This window comes from Stegodyphus dumicola, chromosome 4 (assembly GCF_044657685.1).
Source record: "Stegodyphus dumicola isolate Sdum_Otavi_A_Nest chromosome 4, ASM4465768v1".
Classification (NCBI taxonomy): Eukaryota; Metazoa; Arthropoda; class Arachnida; order Araneae; family Eresidae; genus Stegodyphus; species Stegodyphus dumicola.
The window spans coordinates 57,505,759-57,523,718 of NC_140771.1; the positions used below are offsets into that span (position 1 = coordinate 57,505,759).

The window sequence follows — 17,960 nt, forward strand, 5'->3', positions numbered from 1 at the left end:
TCGAGCGGGGAAAAAGTCATCGTTCATAGTTTCAAATAATTTCAATAAAGTGCGTATTATTGTTTGACGTTATTATCGCTCAAAAAAAGGATGCCAAATTTCAAGACTCTTCACTATGTAAATTCATGTATATCTTAGAAAATTTTGGTTAAAACTCTATGAATTTTTGCAGGTGTGCTAGAAATACATGTACTTTAAGATGATGTTAGAAATTTTATAGGTTATAATACAAAACTTTTTAGGAAATGTTTTAAAAATATTTAAAAATAGAAATTTAAAAAATAAATCATAAAAAATGTGCGAATTATATTTGGATTAAGCCTAAATTTCGAATTCTGGAAGGAGGAATCAAGTAAGTTTAATAAAAAAGAGACATTAATAAATATATATCAAATTCAATTAACACTGAGGAGCTAAAATATTGAGAGCTAATGTTTTAAAAATTACTAGTGCGATTTTTACAAAACTTGGCAGTTTGGCATAATTTGAGTCGTGGACTCGAAATATGGAAAAAAATTGGTATGCCATTTCAGAAAATGTCCGATTTTGTGTCAAAATACCTATATTAGAACAATGCTATATATAAATCTAATACATATCTTAGATCGCGCCTTCGAGATATAAAAAATGCAAGCTGAATTTCGTCAATCGGCCCAGTAGAACGGGAGATATAAAAAACTGTCTCATTTCTTTCTTTTCTTTTTTTCCCCGCAGTGTACTGCATCTATCGATTATTGTCCCATTCGCATAACTTTCTTGGTGCATCGCTTTTTATGTTATAGAGTGTTTTTGCTGATCAGATTATCATGCAAAAATTTAATAGCGGCACAGCATTATTTTTGAAAAAGTCTGTGCATATTTCGCACCTCAACTTTTTATTTGTTAAAAAAAATAACCAAAAGAGAAATAAGTAGTACGAAAAACCCTTGAGAAAATAAAATGTTTTTAGGATAAGGTATTGTATGAAAATGAAACATTTAAAAATGATTCAAAATACTTGTTAAAAACACAGATTTCCATGAAAATATTTCTAATTTTCTCTTATGAGTTTGTTCGATAATTTAATCATAAATCTTTTCTCTTAGAATTCTTCCCTTAGCGATACAGAGCAACCAAGTTTTGAAACTTTGGTTGCCATAACAACGTTGCTTAACAAGCTGCACATAGCCTCGACACTAGATGAAAATTGATCTGATGAATCATTTTTTTTAAATTTTGGGCAACAAATATGTAATACATAAATCATCTTTTTCCTGTCCTCTGGATGTCACAACTGAAGCCTGAAATTATTTGATGTGATTTGCTTGTCATTGAAGGTAATCATTTAGTTTTGTTTAAACTGGAATTGACTTTCAAAGCAATATTACCTCCATTGCACCCATGAATTAATGAAATAATATCTTACTTAAATATTCTTTTCTTTCAGTTGATTTCTAAATAGCTAAGTGCTATTTTTTTTTTTTTTTTTTTTTTTTGTATGAAAAAAAAACATTTTTTTTTTTTTTTTTCTTTTTACATTTAAAATTAGTTCACGATTAATGCGAAATGAATTTTAGTAATTTAAGGTTTAAAAACTTTAAAAAAAATTTTTTTGAGGTATCGTAAAAGCGCTACAGTATTACTATGAAATATTTATGTCAGAGTTTCCCATTATTAGTGTTTGGATGATTTGCCCACGTTTAGAAATTGGGTTAAATTCACACGAAAGGACAATGATCAAAAAGGATAATTTTTCATCACTTAAGTACAATGCCTTTTAAATATTATTTCGTCATGGTTATTATTAAGATTTTGTGTAGATAAAGTATTATCACATAAATGAAAATACCGGCGCGGAATCTGGAGGTAAGATTTTGGTACCAACTTAATTGTGGAATATTTTTAATGACAGTTGGGACAGCTTGAGTCTGAAATTATCTCTGTATAATAGAATCTTCTTCACCGGTAGCAATGGAAACTACGGATTTCGGATAAAAGATTTATCTTGATAACTGAATATGTTCCTAGAACTCTTCGTGTTTTGCTATTGCAGCATGCCCGTAGCCGTAGCCGTTGCAGAGCCCGTAGCCGGATTTTTCGATCCATCGGCCATTATTAAATAAATAATATAGAAAATCGGGCAGAATTTTAAAAATCAAAACACATACAAATGATTTTATATTTCAGCAAAAAAAAAAAAAAAAAAAAAAAAAATGAAATTAAACGTAGTTAAATAAATGAAATAAAACGTTTTAAAATTACTATATATATAATCATATAGTAGATATTACTAATTTCTTAGTGAGATGATATATAAGTTTAGATGTCTGCCTGCTTACGAGATTATAGTTGGAAGGTTAGAAATTTGCTGTATATAAAATAAGGGGTACTTTTCCGTTTCGCCGGCGCAAATCTCGCCAAGCAGACTTTATTGGCGACAACATACATTATACACACAAAAAATATTAAAAAAAATGTTAGTCCTAAGATTTCTTTTTTTGAAGGCATAAAAATTTTAATATCGCTTAAAATTTTATAAAAAGCCAATAAATAAAGACAATAAATTTATAAAAAGACATTAATTTAAGAATTTACTATGCTTTCATGGTTCAACATCCTGTTTCGCCGGTTCATATCACGTGACCCCAAGCGATCTCATCTCACGTATACTACTCTACAAAAATATAATGCTCTCAGTAATTATCTACATTAATTTCAAGTTAAATCTTAATTTGGAACACAAGTTTAAATGCAAGAAATACTCCAATTAGTACGAATAACTTACTCAGAAATTATGTAAAACTGCAGTGCTTTACTTCGCTAATGCATTCTCATTAGAATTGATGAATTTAACCCTTGACTTTACCTTTTCTATATTTTCGGCTTCGGGTAAGCGCTGTGATTGCATCCTAAATTGCCGAAAATGGCCTTAGACATAAAACTGAACTATCTGAAAGAGGCGTAAAAGGTTACCAGCGAGAATATTCCGTTTGGCATCGGTTGTACCATTATTGGCGACTTTATCGCTTGCGGCGGCAAAACGGAAAAGTACCAAATAAGGATATAACACCATATACATCATGTACTTCTTATCACGTACTCCCATAGATGCATGCAGTAGTATCTCTTTTAACAGGCAGCAATGGGACTTCCTAGATTTCGGAAAATGTTTTCGGAAAACTGAATATATATTTCCAGAATTTACATGTTCATGCTATATGGTGACATCTGCAAAAACTGCAGCATGCGAAGACCGTTGATCGCGTTTGATCGCGTTGGTCGTCGGTCGCCATTAAGTAAACAGTAGAGAAAAACGCGCTTTTTAAAATTAAAACACATAGACCTGATTCTATATTTCAGAAAAACGAAACTAATAAAGATTTTTAAAATGTCATATTTATTACAACATGACAATTGCTGTGACTTTCTTACTGTGACGGCATTTAATTTCGAACATCTACTCCTATACGAGATTGTTGCCGTAGTTTAAAATATTCGTAGTGTATACTACGAAGCTTTATAACATGATCTGCTGATACAGAGAAACATTTCTCGACAAATCTTATGAAAGTCTGCAATCCTTCATCAGCTTCTTTCCACAAAATTTCTTCTGCATGTCATCTTCATCTTCGTCGTCCTCCTCTGATCGTTCTTCTTTCCCGGTACATGTTCAATTCTTTCATCATAATGAGAAAGTGTGATGGAAACAGCGTTGTCTACATCTACCTAAACCTGAACCTTCTCTATACTAATACTTACTTTCTCAGAACAAGTAAATAAATACAATATGTCGGCCAGAGGCGCTGAGTGTGTTTTAAAACCACGAGAATCTTCGTAACTCTACTCGTCTTCTACAAACATGATCACAGGATTCAATTTACAGCGAGAGTCTTTACATCTTTCTAAGCAAGATACAAAGTAAATCTGACCTCTTTAAATGTGAATTTTTTCCGGAAATTACCGACTCTACCTTCAAATTTACGACGCATAAAAAGGAATCAGTATTTAATTTTCATATTCGAGATAATTCTTTGGTATATCGGTTGGGGGGCAGATATAGCCCCCTCTATGTTTCTTTATCTCAGAGATCTAAATTTCGGATTTAAAGTTAGATCTTTATGATACTAAAGGTTAATTGGCCACGTTACTTTCTTATTTTTGCATACCGTTTTCATTTCCATCCTTTCATTCCCATCTGATCATCATTCACCTTTCCAATATATGTCCGATTATTTCGTCTTCATCTGGGCAGAGTATGACAGAAACAATCTTCTACATCCATCTAAGCATGCACCCCTTCTTCACTAAACCAGTCTTCTCCAAGCATGTAACTAAATCCAGGATGTAGGACATAAGCGCTGGACTTGTTTCAAAATCAAGAGAATCTTTGCCCCTCGACTCGTTACGACCGAAGGACACAATTTACAGTAACAGTAATACACATTAATGTAACATCATTCCAGGCAAATGTCAAAATAAAAATGGCGTCTTTCAGTGTGAATTGTTTCTGAAACTCATGGGCCCTACTTTCGAAGTTTGTTTACACATCGACGCATAACAGAGGATCGGTACTTCATCTTTACATTCTACATAATGCTTTGACTGGATAAGGCTTGTTACGTTGGGAATCAGAAACATAACACAAATGTGTACCACATTTAGGTCTTCACATTGTTAACTTATCGCATATATGTTTTTGATACTTTCGTAGCGCAGTCACTTTGGCCCAGTTTTAGCAATTTTTTACAGAAGGAAAAGGTTACTCAGCGAATTTTAGGATTTCAGCTTATAATGGATATTGTTACTTAAAGAACTGTTATGCGTATGGTTGCCAAAGTTTGTGACTTCTGAAAATTTGGTGACTTTTTCTGAGGTGGTTGCAATAATACCTAAGTGCACTTTTATCTCATAGGCTTAAGTTTCGGATTTAAATTTAGATCATCGAAAGAGCCGTTATTTTGATATTCTAATTAATTGGATGCTTGCTGCGAGGGATTAAAAGTATATACAAACTTCCTGTTTTTTCAAAAGCTAGGGAGTAAAATTAGATTAATTTATTTGGTTTATGTATAGAACTGTAAAACTTAAGCAAAAACTGAAAATCTGAATGTGAACAAGAAACATAAAACTATAAAATGGGAAACTATGCTATGAAAAAAATGAAACTGAAATAATATGTGACAATGAAATTGTAGGAATAAATTGGTAACAATTTGATAAATGCAGATTTTTGACGTTAAAAAAATAATTTCCTCTAACTTGTATTCATAGTATCTAATTTCGCTGTTGTTGGTATCTATTTATTTGCAGCTATTGGTATTGCGATTCCATCGAATTCGCCATACTGAACCTGGGAAGATGTCTGATTATGCTAGGAGGTATTACTTCCCATCTGTACCCCCTTATGTAGTTTAATCTTTGCACAGAAATTTTAGCTACCCAAAGAAGACAGAGATGTGCCTGATAGCCTTCGAAATTGTTAGAGTTTTATTCAAAATCTGCGGAAAACTAACATTACTCTTTTGCCTAATTTTCAGTTTTATATTATCATGTTTCTTTTTCAGTTTGAGCGCACTAATAGTTTCCAGGCACTTAATTCTTAAAACCTGAAACTATAAATACAGGGTCACAACTGTATATTGCTTAAAGCCTTTCACATCAGCAAGAGCACACAAAATTTCGACTACTTTCTTAATATAGCGGCCCGCAAGATAGAATCGCTAATCAACCGAGTTATCTCGTCGAAATGTCACCACATGTTCTGATACCTCCCTTCACGTTTCATTTTTTACTCTTGCAACGAGTGTATTTTAAAAATATATCTCCTTTTTTGTGAATATGCGGTTAACAATCTTAAATTTACCAAATAAAGAGGTGGATGCCATATCATTATTTAAGAAGATCTTTTACCAGACAAGCGAATACACGAAAATGGCCACAACACGAAACTATATGTTAAAGACGAAACCATTTGGAGGTGCAATGTTAAAAATTGTAAATTTCCTCTGTCGGAAATTGGTTCAGTGGTTCAAAAACATTATTCGTCACTGCTATTTATGTATTCTTGGGCAGAGGAATTGACATCTGTCAAATGAAATGACAAGTAGCTAAATATGTGGGAAAATACCACAATTGATTGGAATTATTACATCAGATGTAGTGTGTTCCCTACATCTGATGCAAAGATTCACTGGACGACTAGGAGGTTCTAATAAAATAGTTGAAATCCATGTACTTTTTTTCCACCATATATGAGTAACTGTGGCAGAGTACTCCCACAGTGTGGACGTTTGGGAGGCATATGGTGAGAAGATGGTGAGCGCTTTGCCGTTCAGATCTCGAATAGAGATGCTAGTATTTGCCCATTATACAAAGGAAAAGCAATCCTGGAGATCACTCAAATTTAAATTTAGAAAGAATTTGCTGGAGCATCCATCCATGTCACCATTACGCATCCATCCATATCATTCAGATTTGTCCATTTCCTTTTCCACCATTCTCTTCTAAGATATTTTAGTTTTCCTTTTGGTCTGTTTCAGTCAGGATCCTACGCCAATGGCATTCAAGATCTCTCTTGATCCAGCTCTTATATCAGGTACATTCTTGGTCTTTCACCGCCGGATACCCGCATTAATGTATAAGGTATTTTCTCCCTCTTTTCCGCATGCCTTCGTGGTGTAACTGGAAGCATACTCGACGCGTATCCGAGAGTCCAGAGTTCGAGCCCCGGCCAAGGGGTACTGCTCCTTTTTCTTGTCACCTGCATCGATAAACCTAATCACTCTACAAGTGACGCGTGAACTAAAAGGGAGTGGACGATAATTTCTCACCACCAGAATTTAGCGATTGGGTCCCTTAATTCTAAGTGGCCCTTTAAAAGGGGTAATCACATAAGATATTTTCCCCTCGCCTTCGTGGTGTAATTAGATGCATACTCGAAGCGTATTTGAGAGGTCCAGGTTTCGAGTCCCAGCGAAGACAGTGCATATCTTTTACGTACCCTCCTTCAAAATAACATAATGACTATAAAAATGTCACTGTTGATTCTACTGGCTGGATTTCCATGTCAGTATCACTGTTGTCTTTTCTGATCAAATTTTCATGTCAGTGCCGCTCTTGGTCTCCTCTAGGCATGTTCCCACTCTTGATGTATTCTGATCGGATTATTATGTCAGGGTCATTTGATCTTTATTTATCGGGTTCCTATGCCAATTCCATTTTTGGTCATTTCCAATCGAGTTTCCATGTCAGTGTCACTTTTGGCCTTCCTAATCAAATTCTCATGGTAGAACCACTTTAGGTCTTTTCCAATCGTGTCCCACGCCAATTCAAACCTTAGTATCTTCCATCGGCCTCCTATGCCAGCTGGACTTTTCCAATCGGGCTCTTGTGTTAATGAAATTCTTAATTTCATATTAGAGTTATTCATGAATTATCCATGGCTGATATTCGTAAAAAGTATGCTTTCCAAATATAATATGTTAAAGTTCTTCTAATATTGACCTTGTTTTTGATTTGTAGTGCAATTTCTGGAGTTAAAATCCTCAAGGAGAGATTGCGAGAATCTGGTTACCGATTCTGGTAGCTTATCGATTTTCCAGCGAATAGAACCTAAATTCGAGTAATTGGATTCAGACTTCACTATTTGTAAATGATATCTTTCTTGCAAGTTTATTTTACGATATCCCATTTAAAAAGAATCTGATGTGTACACCACATGACTTCCTTGTACAGAATATTAAATGATACGCATTTTTTCCTGCATTTCATTTAAACTTATTTCCTCGAATTTCATTACAGATATATTTCTCCTTCAATTAATTCAGTTCTCACTTCGCGACAAGGCAAAAATACATAAAATATGAATATAATTTTATTAAAATCTGAAAAATATGAAACACAGATACAGTTAATACAATTTAAAGAACAATTTTTACAATTAAAATTATAATTTCTACGCAAAAACAAGCAGTTTGGGCAGCGAGCAAGAAGGCAGATTTTTCGGTGCACAAAACTGAAAGTTTACTTTTGATTTTACTAGGCAAAAAGACACTGAAGGTGTAAAAACCGACTTCATTTGTTGTGGACGCTATGCTGATCAATATATCGAATAATTTAGTAACTTTTTGTAAATGAGATAATTCCAGAATGGATTAAGCATGATTTAATTCAAAAAATAAAAGAAGACGTTATCTTTGTTGTTGCGAAGTTTAGTTTCTCTAGATTGGCAAAACATCCGCTATTCTGCTAAGTTTCAAACGTAAACAAATATGGCTGCTATGGTATAAAAATTCGGCCTAGTCCCACTAAAACAACTTTTAAATTGTTCATAATTCTATAAGTATTGCATGCAGGTTAATTAAAGGCATAAAAAGCTTAACCGAAAGATAAGAACAACACAATTTAATCGTTTTTAAAGCTAAAATTGCACAATTTACCAACATACAAGAATAAAAAAAAATTAGCTCGCGGAACCGAATAACAGAGTGAGTTTATATATATTATATATATACATTCTTTTGATGCCGCCGATAGCAACCAAAAGGGGAAGTGCACAACTTCCAGTTATAGAAGTTCTATATATAAAATTTCAACGTTCTGAGCTACTCGTTTATGAGTTATGCGAGATACATACATACGTACAGAAGCCACGAAAAAAATATTTTCTGAATCCATTTTAAATCAGTTTTATAATTCTTTTTGGGAAAGCGAGTCCTTTATTCTGTCCCTTACGTACAGATGTCACGCAAAAACATCGTTAAATTGCATTCGATAGCGGTCAAAATGGATATTTTCATTGAATTATTATATCCGGAATTTTTCATGATTACAGTACTTTCTTTACTTCATGCAAAGAAGTAAAAAAGGCTAGTTATTTAGGAAAGTTTATTATAGCAAAGATTTTGTACTAAATGGGCCAATATACCGGCTAATATTTTCTTACCACTGCTTCTTTTTTTTTTTCAGATAAAACAAATTGTACTCTAATGGCTTTCTCAGCACAAAATCATACAAATCCAATGGTAATCGAAGCGACTGGATATGCGCCTTATATTAAAGCGAGAGTAAGAAAAATTTAATTTTTATTTATTTGTACTTCCGTTGAATATAATATTAATTTTTTCTCTTTCTTTTAAATTGTATTTGCTAGTTATATTAGTTAGCATTTAATAAATTAAAAATTTTTACTTTTGGACAAGATGTATCACGATTGTCCTTTTCTTTTTCCATCTTTGTACTATCAGGACTACTATTCCTCCTTATCAGCTTTGCGAACATGATATGTCCTGAATGGGAACAGTGAGCTTACTGGAAGCTATGTTCTGTGGGAATTGTAAAACAGATGACTAAGATGCGAAGGGTTTAACTATGCTTTATTACAGACGCTCCCGCACTTCGGATACAAAGACCAATCACTTGTGGTCTGAAAGTAAAAATATAAGAACTACTAACTAACTAAATTTAAATAAGAGCTAACTTTGGATACTTTATACAGATGACTAACACTAAGGTTGGCCTTTGAGTTTATTACGTATGTAGAGCGCAAACTGCGAAAAAATACAATACGTCTTAAATATCGAGAGGACTAAATCTCTGGTCTTAAAGGCGGACAGCAACTGATTGAAAGCTCGCATGGCACACAGTGGCAAGGAGGCTCACTTTCTCTCCATCTAACTCTTTTCTAGGCAAAAAGCCACAACTTAAATACTTAAGCGTTAGCAAGTACAATCTGCATAAAAAAATTATCGTGTTTATTCTGGCCGGAAGTGGAAAATAAGAGAGGACAGTAAAGTTTTAAAATAAAACAAGCGGCTAAAAGAAAAATAGTAAACTTTACTAACATTTACAAGCAGGCTGTATACAGAGTTGTTACATTAATTAGTTTCTAAAAATATTAATAAAAAGTCATGCAGGTGAAAAACGGAATGAAGGTTATTTGTATTAATTGATAGTTTAAAGTTTTATCTTAATTTAACTTAGTTATTTTGTGTTGTTACCATTTGTATCTTATGCGCCACGAATTCTCTACTCGAATATGCAAAATAATGTAATATTTAAAGATATGTAGCAAAAGTAAAAATAGCAAGTCAGTTCTTATAAGGTGAGATTGAAATGATGGTTCGCTATTTTATCGAAATAATTTATTTCATTAAAAGTGCCTTTCATTGGAAGAGTGCCTTCGTTAGTGAATTGGTAGAAAGATGAATTCAGAAGTCAAGTTTGCTTTCTTGGTTAGAGAGGGATTCGTAAGATGATATTTATGTACTAAAATTGCTTTCTTTAAGCTTAGTCAATTCTTTTCCTTTTATGTAAACTTATGACTACCAATTTGCTCTCCTAGTATGGATCAATTAACGTATGTAGCTATTTAATACTGTTTCTGTATTTTTGATACTTGATATATTAATTACAGAAAGTTATTTGGTCGATGATAAGTAGTTTCGATTAGCACAAACCCATAAGAAACACTGTAGTTTTATTGACAACCATTGTCTTCTATCTTCTGCCTATCTGCATTACTCCATCATCTAAAAAACATTAGATGTCCTCTTTGTTTAACTAATTTCATTCTGGCACCACTCAATAAGTAGTTTTCTAACTATTTTAATACATTTTAAATGAATGACTGAGGAGCCATCTAAAAACATTCATACAAATTCCATATTTCGGTATGTTGCCCATTCTAAAAGAAGTGAGTCAGCATCTTATTTCGCATTCACAATGTTGCGAATTTTCTATATATGTAAATGCGTTTAGAGAAATTATGTGCAAATTGTCGTATTTCCGGTATACTAGTGTAACATAAAATGCCTCAAAAACGAGAAGCTCCGCCGGAAAGGTAGTGATACAGGGGCAAGTAGATTTAACATCGAGATAAATGGCTATCTTGCCATAGCCAAGCTGGAAATGTTTTGGGCGGCTAATTTTTTCACCAAATTTGGCGAGAAATCGCCAAAAGTCAGCAAACTTGGTGACCATTTGGCGAAATTTTGGTCTGTGTAACTATTACTGGTTCTATCACCATGTAATCGTAACCATATGCGGCCCTATGTAACTGTAACTGCGGATGCCTTCTAGTCATTTCGAGAAATGGATGGTATTGGAAATTTCTCGGAGGCCGGGGGGGGGGAACTATATAATAACGGAGAAAGCATCAGTTCTCAGTTTTTAATTCAGAATTCAGTTCGGAGTGATGAGAGATCTCCGTGCGAGCTTTGCTCTTTAGATGCACTTTCCATTGCGTTGGGTTTAACGTTTTGAGTAGTCTGAAGTGGTAACTACTGATTATGTTCTGTCATACTGAGAAAAACCTTTGCTCGTGTTCTTGGGGAGCATAAACTACGAGCTCTAAAAGACTGTACGAGGAATTATCCCCAGGTCTTAATTACAACGGAAAGTCAGAAGAAGAAAAAAGGATGTAAAGAACCTTTCATTTGTTCCCTATAATTTCACAGATGACCCCACTTGGGCTTCTACAAAGCCAACACTTCTGGCAGGTAATGATGAAATTAAAATTGAATGAAGTAAATTTGGTGTAACGGGATAATTTAACGCGCCTCTTACTCGTAGAAGTCAGTGAAAACAAGTTTAATAGTTAGGAGCGCTCAACGCTACATCAGTCTAATCGCTAGTAGTTCAAAATAGCAACGTAGCCCTCAAGCAGGTCTCTCTTTAACTAGCAAAAATTACTTCCAAATCCTTCCCTTAAATAGCACTTCTTTCTATCTCATTTGAATACACGTGCGCTAGTTTATTAACATTCTGACAAGAAAGCATGGCTGAAAACCAGATTGAAAAGCAAGTTGCTTTAACCAAAAATTAACCGTTAGTTAAATTAAACAAATTTCCACAAGATGCAAGTATTTTTGTAAAAAGTTCCAGAACTGTAAAGTGGTTTTTTTGGGGGAAGGGGATAAATGTTTTCAAGCTTCCGTTGGTACTGTGTGCATTGAATCAATTACGAACCCCTACTTACGTTACAGTAATGTTTCAAAACTTCTCTAAAAGGTGATGATTAATTCCTGATGTCTTTATCATGCTTGTCTTAAGCAGAATCTGTATTTTATTTTTACTTTCCTAGGCTCAGCGAGCAGCTGCTGATGGAAGCAGAATGGATTCGAAAGCAAATCGGCAGGCTCAAGCTATTCGCGATTACTGGAATCGACAGAACTTCCTTGATGATATATCCGAGTACGCAAAACTGCACGACAGAGATCTTTTTCGCAATCAGTGGGAGTGCGCAGCAGATAAGAAGAGCCTTTATAGCAGAGTCCAGTGGGAGGTGGATAAAGTGACAGCCAAAATGGACGAAGAACTGGAGAGACGTAGAACTAGGTTCCAAGAAGAATTTTTATTTGTTTTTTATTTATTTTTAAATATCTGTTTGAAGATTGTTTGATACGCCCTTCCACTAACCTGAAAATGTTTGTATTTAATCCTAATATTTGCGTAAAGCATATCCGAACGTTATATTTTTTGTTTCATTTTTATATGAAAGGTTGGGTTTTTAAGACCAAAGAAAATCGTTTTTAAATTCAGCCAAATATGTTTATCTGTAACAATACTACTTTCATGAAAGCGATTTTAATAAGAAAACTTGTTTATCGAAGTAGTGTCGGTATCTGGGAAACGCAAAGTTATGAAAGTTAAGCTCGTCCACTTTACAAAATCTCTTTCAACAGGCGCGTTTAATGTGATCATGTTTGCACACGGCTATTTCAGTAACATTAACCGACTGATAAGATAAATGAGCATTAACATTAAACGATGAAAAAATTATCCTCCAATATAGGAATGGAGTTTAAGCAATATAATATATATATAACTAGAAACAAGCCCCCAGTACAGTGGTTAGGGAAATCGATTGCGATACCAAAGGGCCCGGGTTCGAATCCCGGAAAAGACATGGGTGTATTTGTCCATCTCCTCATAAGAGGCAAAGATGGGAATTCTTCTACGAAAGAAACAATGAGAATTCTTCTGCGAAAAATCCGGTGGACGTAGAGTTATGAAAACATATTGAAGTAAGTGGTTCAGCTTCCATAAAATTCATTTAAGCTCTCGTGAGGGCCCCTTTTCCATCTCGCTATTCCTTTATGAAGAAGAATCTGCAGCAAACTGATAAGCTGCTTATCATTTGTACGTACTTTCTAGTATTGAAAAGTGATACTCACTTTCTAGCATTTACTTTCTAAACTGATAAGTCGCTTATCATTTGTATTTATTTTTTTAACAATTCCTGTCCACCAGTAGTCTACTGGGTAAGAATTATTAACACTGGTGTTTTCATCTAGCTTCATATCACCGCAAAAGGGTTCGCTATTTAATGTTTCTGTGGCTTTCTGAGGCGTAACGTAAATAAGATCCACTATCCTTTAGAACGTGCTTTAAGAAGTATTTATCATATTATGAAGATAGTACTTTCTTTTAATTAATTGAGCAATCAATCCAACAACTGCCCTGAGACCACTAGTGGTTGAGAGGTAAAGAAGGTTGAGAGAGTAAAGAGGTTAAGAGGGTAAAACAATGGTATTGCGGGCCCGGTTTTATTTCCTACGATTGAATGGACCAGCTGCATAGCGTATTTGTAGTTTTTATTGTTTTTTTATGTCCATCATGAATATATGCCATTTTTTCTTTACAATATCCACAAAGGTACATCATGTTGAAGAGCTAGAGATCATATTGAGAGCATCCTATTAAAAGAGTGCGTTTTGCCATAAATAATAAATTTAAAGTGAATCCAACAATGACTATGTGTATAACGTGTATGTAAAGATATAATATAAATTAATGCTCCCTCAAAACGCGAAAAAGTTTACATTAGATTTCTTCACCCTGGAGAGCAAAATCCAACTGAAATTAATGACAGATTATATAATATAAATGTCAGGGTTTAATTTCTAAAATTAGAAGTGTCGTAGGTCTACAGAACACCACCAAGAAAGATAAATAAAAATAAATTAATAAAATAACTAATGAAATAGTAACGCAATTAAAAATTAAAATAATAAAGTATGTAATAATTAAAACAATTAACAAACTTAAATTCTATAAAATATAAAGGAATAAATTGTTAAATTAATGGTAAAGAGTTAAATAATACAAAAGAATGCTAGACTTTTTCTTACAGGAATCACAATTTCACTCAAAAACTAAGAAATAGCTCAACCTGACACCAGCTGAATTTAAGCACTAAATATAAAGTGTAATATATTTGAAGGGATATATGCAATTTTTTTTCAGCACAACAATGTAAAAAAGTTAAACAGTTAAAGCATTAATAATGAAAATACAGACAATTCTAAAATGAAAATATGGAGGAAAGTTTAGCGAAGGATGTGTAGGTATGAAAACAAAGAGAGGAGTGTCCAATCCTTTCTGACTTCGACCTCCTTCTAATATAATTCTAGCTGCAAAGCAGTATGAGACAGGAGATTTCCCCAGTGCTCTTTTTTTGCGGGAAGACATCAGGGCTGGAACGAAAAATTTTTATAAATTCATTGCACATGAACATCCTGGAGAGCCATTCATTGCACATCATCCAAAAATTATCATAAATTAATTGCACACAGCCTTTGGACGTGTAGAGAGGGATTTTCTTTCATTAAAAGTCCCAACCTCCGTCCAAGGATCTGTTTCGGAAATGAGAAGCAAGCATTCAGAAGTTAGAATCGATTTTTAATTTTATTTTATTATTAAAATAAGATTTTCCAGATCAAAAGTATTTGCCAATGAAATTATGATTTAATTACATAACAGAAATGCCGAAGTCCTCTTATTTCGGGTCATTACTCAAGTGTTCGATGAAAAGGTTTGAGACTTAAGTCACGTTGCCCTTGAAGGAAACTTCTCCGAGAAAGGCACGCAACACTAATGAGAAGTTATGGAAAATGCTTTAGCAGAGGACATAGTTTCATGGAGAAATAACACAATGTATTCATATAAGATTAAAACAAATGAAGCTGAATTACTGTCCAATCGGATTAAAGAAAATTTTATAACACGTTTATGCTTAACAAATGTATGTACAAATAAATTAATGTGTTGTATTCTTCAAGGTCTGTCTCCGTTATGTCATCTTGTGAATCTACGTATTAAAGCCTTCCCAAGTAACTACTGGTAATATCTCATCGTTAATGGCTGTCTTTTAATCTCCAAGTCATGTCTACTTCGAAATATCACACACACACACATATATAAACATATGTATACATCCAACTTTTGTTATTGACTTTTCTCCCTCAATGCCATATTAATTTCCATTCTCTTCCAAACTTAATATAAAAATATTTCTTCAAGATTATCCCTTTCACTGCACCACTTGTCACCTCCATGGCTTCGGCTTGTATTTCAGACAACTCTTCCTGTTAACCTACTATCCTAATCTCTTTGTGCTATATTAAGTAATCCATGTTTCATCGCCAATGCAACTTTCCTCAAGAAGAGTGTTCTAGTGCTCTTCAAAGTGATTCGAACTGCAAATTTCAAGACCTCCTCTTTTTTTGTTTAATTCATGAGAAACCTACTTGCAGGATTCTTATACGCTTCGCGAAACGATCGTTTCCTGTTTCTCAAGGCCCTCAATACTGAAGTTTATATTTGACCGACCTTTTTCGAATGATTGAAAATCCGGGCTAGTGAAGCTGACCAACTAATGAAGTTATTGAATGCCGGCAAAGGCATAGAATTTTTTTTTTCCTTTCGTGATTCGTAAAATAGGTGACAGATTAATTGTAGAAAACTTTAATGAAAAGCTTACTTGCACAAAACTGGTAATCCTATTGCATTTTATTGTGATTTATTGATATAAAGAAGCTTCAACTTTAGAGCTCAATTTTTAGTTATGCGTTAAAAGTTGTCCGAATAACATGGGCATTTAAAATGAGTGAGATCGAAAATCATTTTATTTTGGATATCAGGGCATTAAATTTAGACACCGGGAAGGTACAAAGTTCTCACTTAAGCTTTAAACATACTTTTAATTTACATTTAAAATGCTTTAGAGTTGTAGTTGGAATATGAGCTGTCGTTTCAAAACATCTTCAGTACCTGTAGCGGTTACCTGAAGAAACTATAATTCTTCTCACTGAAACGATGCAAGATAAGTAAAAATTTAAATTGCGGTTACCTCATATTTTATGCAAAGTGTTATTATGAAACATTTCGTAAGTCGAAATGTAAAGCGAAGGAAGCTTTCACTGTTTATTTACACAAGAACAATAATTTTGAAAGCTCATCATAATTACTAAAAACTCCGTACTAACACAACAAACAATGATCCGACAAATAACGAAAGTGGAAGTACGGCATGTTCAAAGTAGTTTTTCCCAAGAAATTAATAAAACAGTGAGCACATTTGAATTCTTCTTTCGTTGTTTGCAAAAGTAGAAATCTTCTTTGAAATGGTTTTCATTTATCATAAAAAGTACTAATATAGATCTTATTTGAAAGCGAAATGACGCTAGTTGAGCAACTAAATTTTATGTGTAGTTTTATTACCGATCGGCCGACAACACAAATTGTGCTTTTCTGCATCATGTCCACTCAAGCGAAAGACTTAAACACAAGAGTCGTATCAGAACATTATCGGTATCAAGACTTTAGTCGAGTAAAAATGTATAAAGATATTAGGAAACAGAGCATTTGGATTTGTGGATGCGTGGAGGACTTCTGAATATGCACAGATTCAAATATACACCCTCTCAATAAAAGTCTTTATGTGGCCTATATTTCCACAAATGTTGGTTGTAGATGTTCATTTTCGATTACCAAAATGTTTTTAAATGTTGCAAATATACATATTTTGGCGGTTTTAAATTTAAAAGCCAGTTTTGTAAAAATTACGAAATCTGATATTTATGCGATCCATAAAACTACAATCTGAGATTTTTGCAATTTAGTATTTTTGTCTTTCCTTCAAGAATCGATTAAAAAATAAATTAAAATTATTCAACGTTGAATTGTTCCTCTTTAATACGTTTACTCACATTCCTTTATGATTTATTAGTATGCAACATTCTTTAACTTGTAATTTTGTTACATTTCATATGCCGAATCATTTTCACACAAAAAGGGTTTTAAATACTACAAATGCGTTCAAAATATTTATATGCAGTTCCGTTTGTTTTGATTTTCATTCCTTTAACAGTCAAGGAAAGTACAATAAATAATGGAAGAAAAATCATTGGGCTAGAAATATTCTTCATTTTTAATTCATGCAAATAATGCTATGAACTGGATTTGTACCAATGCTGAAACCTGCCACTTTTTTCAAATATATATATATGTATGAATATATATATATATATATATATATATATATATATATACGTTTCTGTTACTAAAAATCTCTTTTTTGAAAGAGAAAAATAATTTAAAAATAAAAATCTGAAAGCTTTCAGATTTTATATTACGCCCAAAGGGGTGTTATTTAACATTTGTGTTATTTGTTAAATATTATGGTCTTAGCTTTTAACCCATAAAATTCAGTTCAACAGCAATATCACGAAATATTTAAAAGAGCATATATATCTTTAGATTTTCCAATACACAGTCTCGCGTGCTGAAGACAAAAATGTGCCCCCCCGGCTACAGTGTTGCCATTGCTCGCTTTGAAATCGTTGGGTTTGTCGATAAAAAATTCTTTAATGTTTGACAAAATATGAAATAGATAATAAAACAAATTCCACATTTCAAATGTGGGCTTCCAGATGCCCATATTCAAATTTAGGATTCCGTTATTTATAATTTGATGTCACTAGGAACTGTTGTTTTTCACAGTGCGAGAAAGATACATACATTCATGCAGATTCTTCATCATTCAATGTCTTTAAATATAAGACAGAGCTCTAATATATTGAATTCTATCTTTTAAAAATTCCCTATATAAAAATATATATGTAGGAAAATAATTTTTATATTATTTACGCCAAGTTGGCGAATAAGCTTATTTTCCAGGCTTTGCGGCTTCCCGAGTT

The 17,960-nt window shown here is 33.4% G+C and overlaps 1 protein-coding gene across 1 annotated transcript in view; it reads left to right on the forward strand.

Moving 5' to 3' along the window:
- Nucleotides 1-1,185: 1,185 nt before the first annotated feature.
- Nucleotides 1,186-17,960, forward strand: part of LOC118187342 (cilia- and flagella-associated protein 53-like) — a 43,614-nt gene continuing 26,839 nt past the window's right edge. Inside the window, exons 1-3 of the mRNA XM_035357539.2 lie at nucleotides 1,186-1,316; nucleotides 8,947-9,044; nucleotides 12,062-12,315. Coding sequence (XP_035213430.1) covers nucleotides 8,967-9,044; nucleotides 12,062-12,315 — 332 coding nt within the window. The 5' untranslated portion in view covers nucleotides 1,186-1,316; nucleotides 8,947-8,966. The remainder of the gene's footprint in view (nucleotides 1,317-8,946; nucleotides 9,045-12,061; nucleotides 12,316-17,960) is intronic.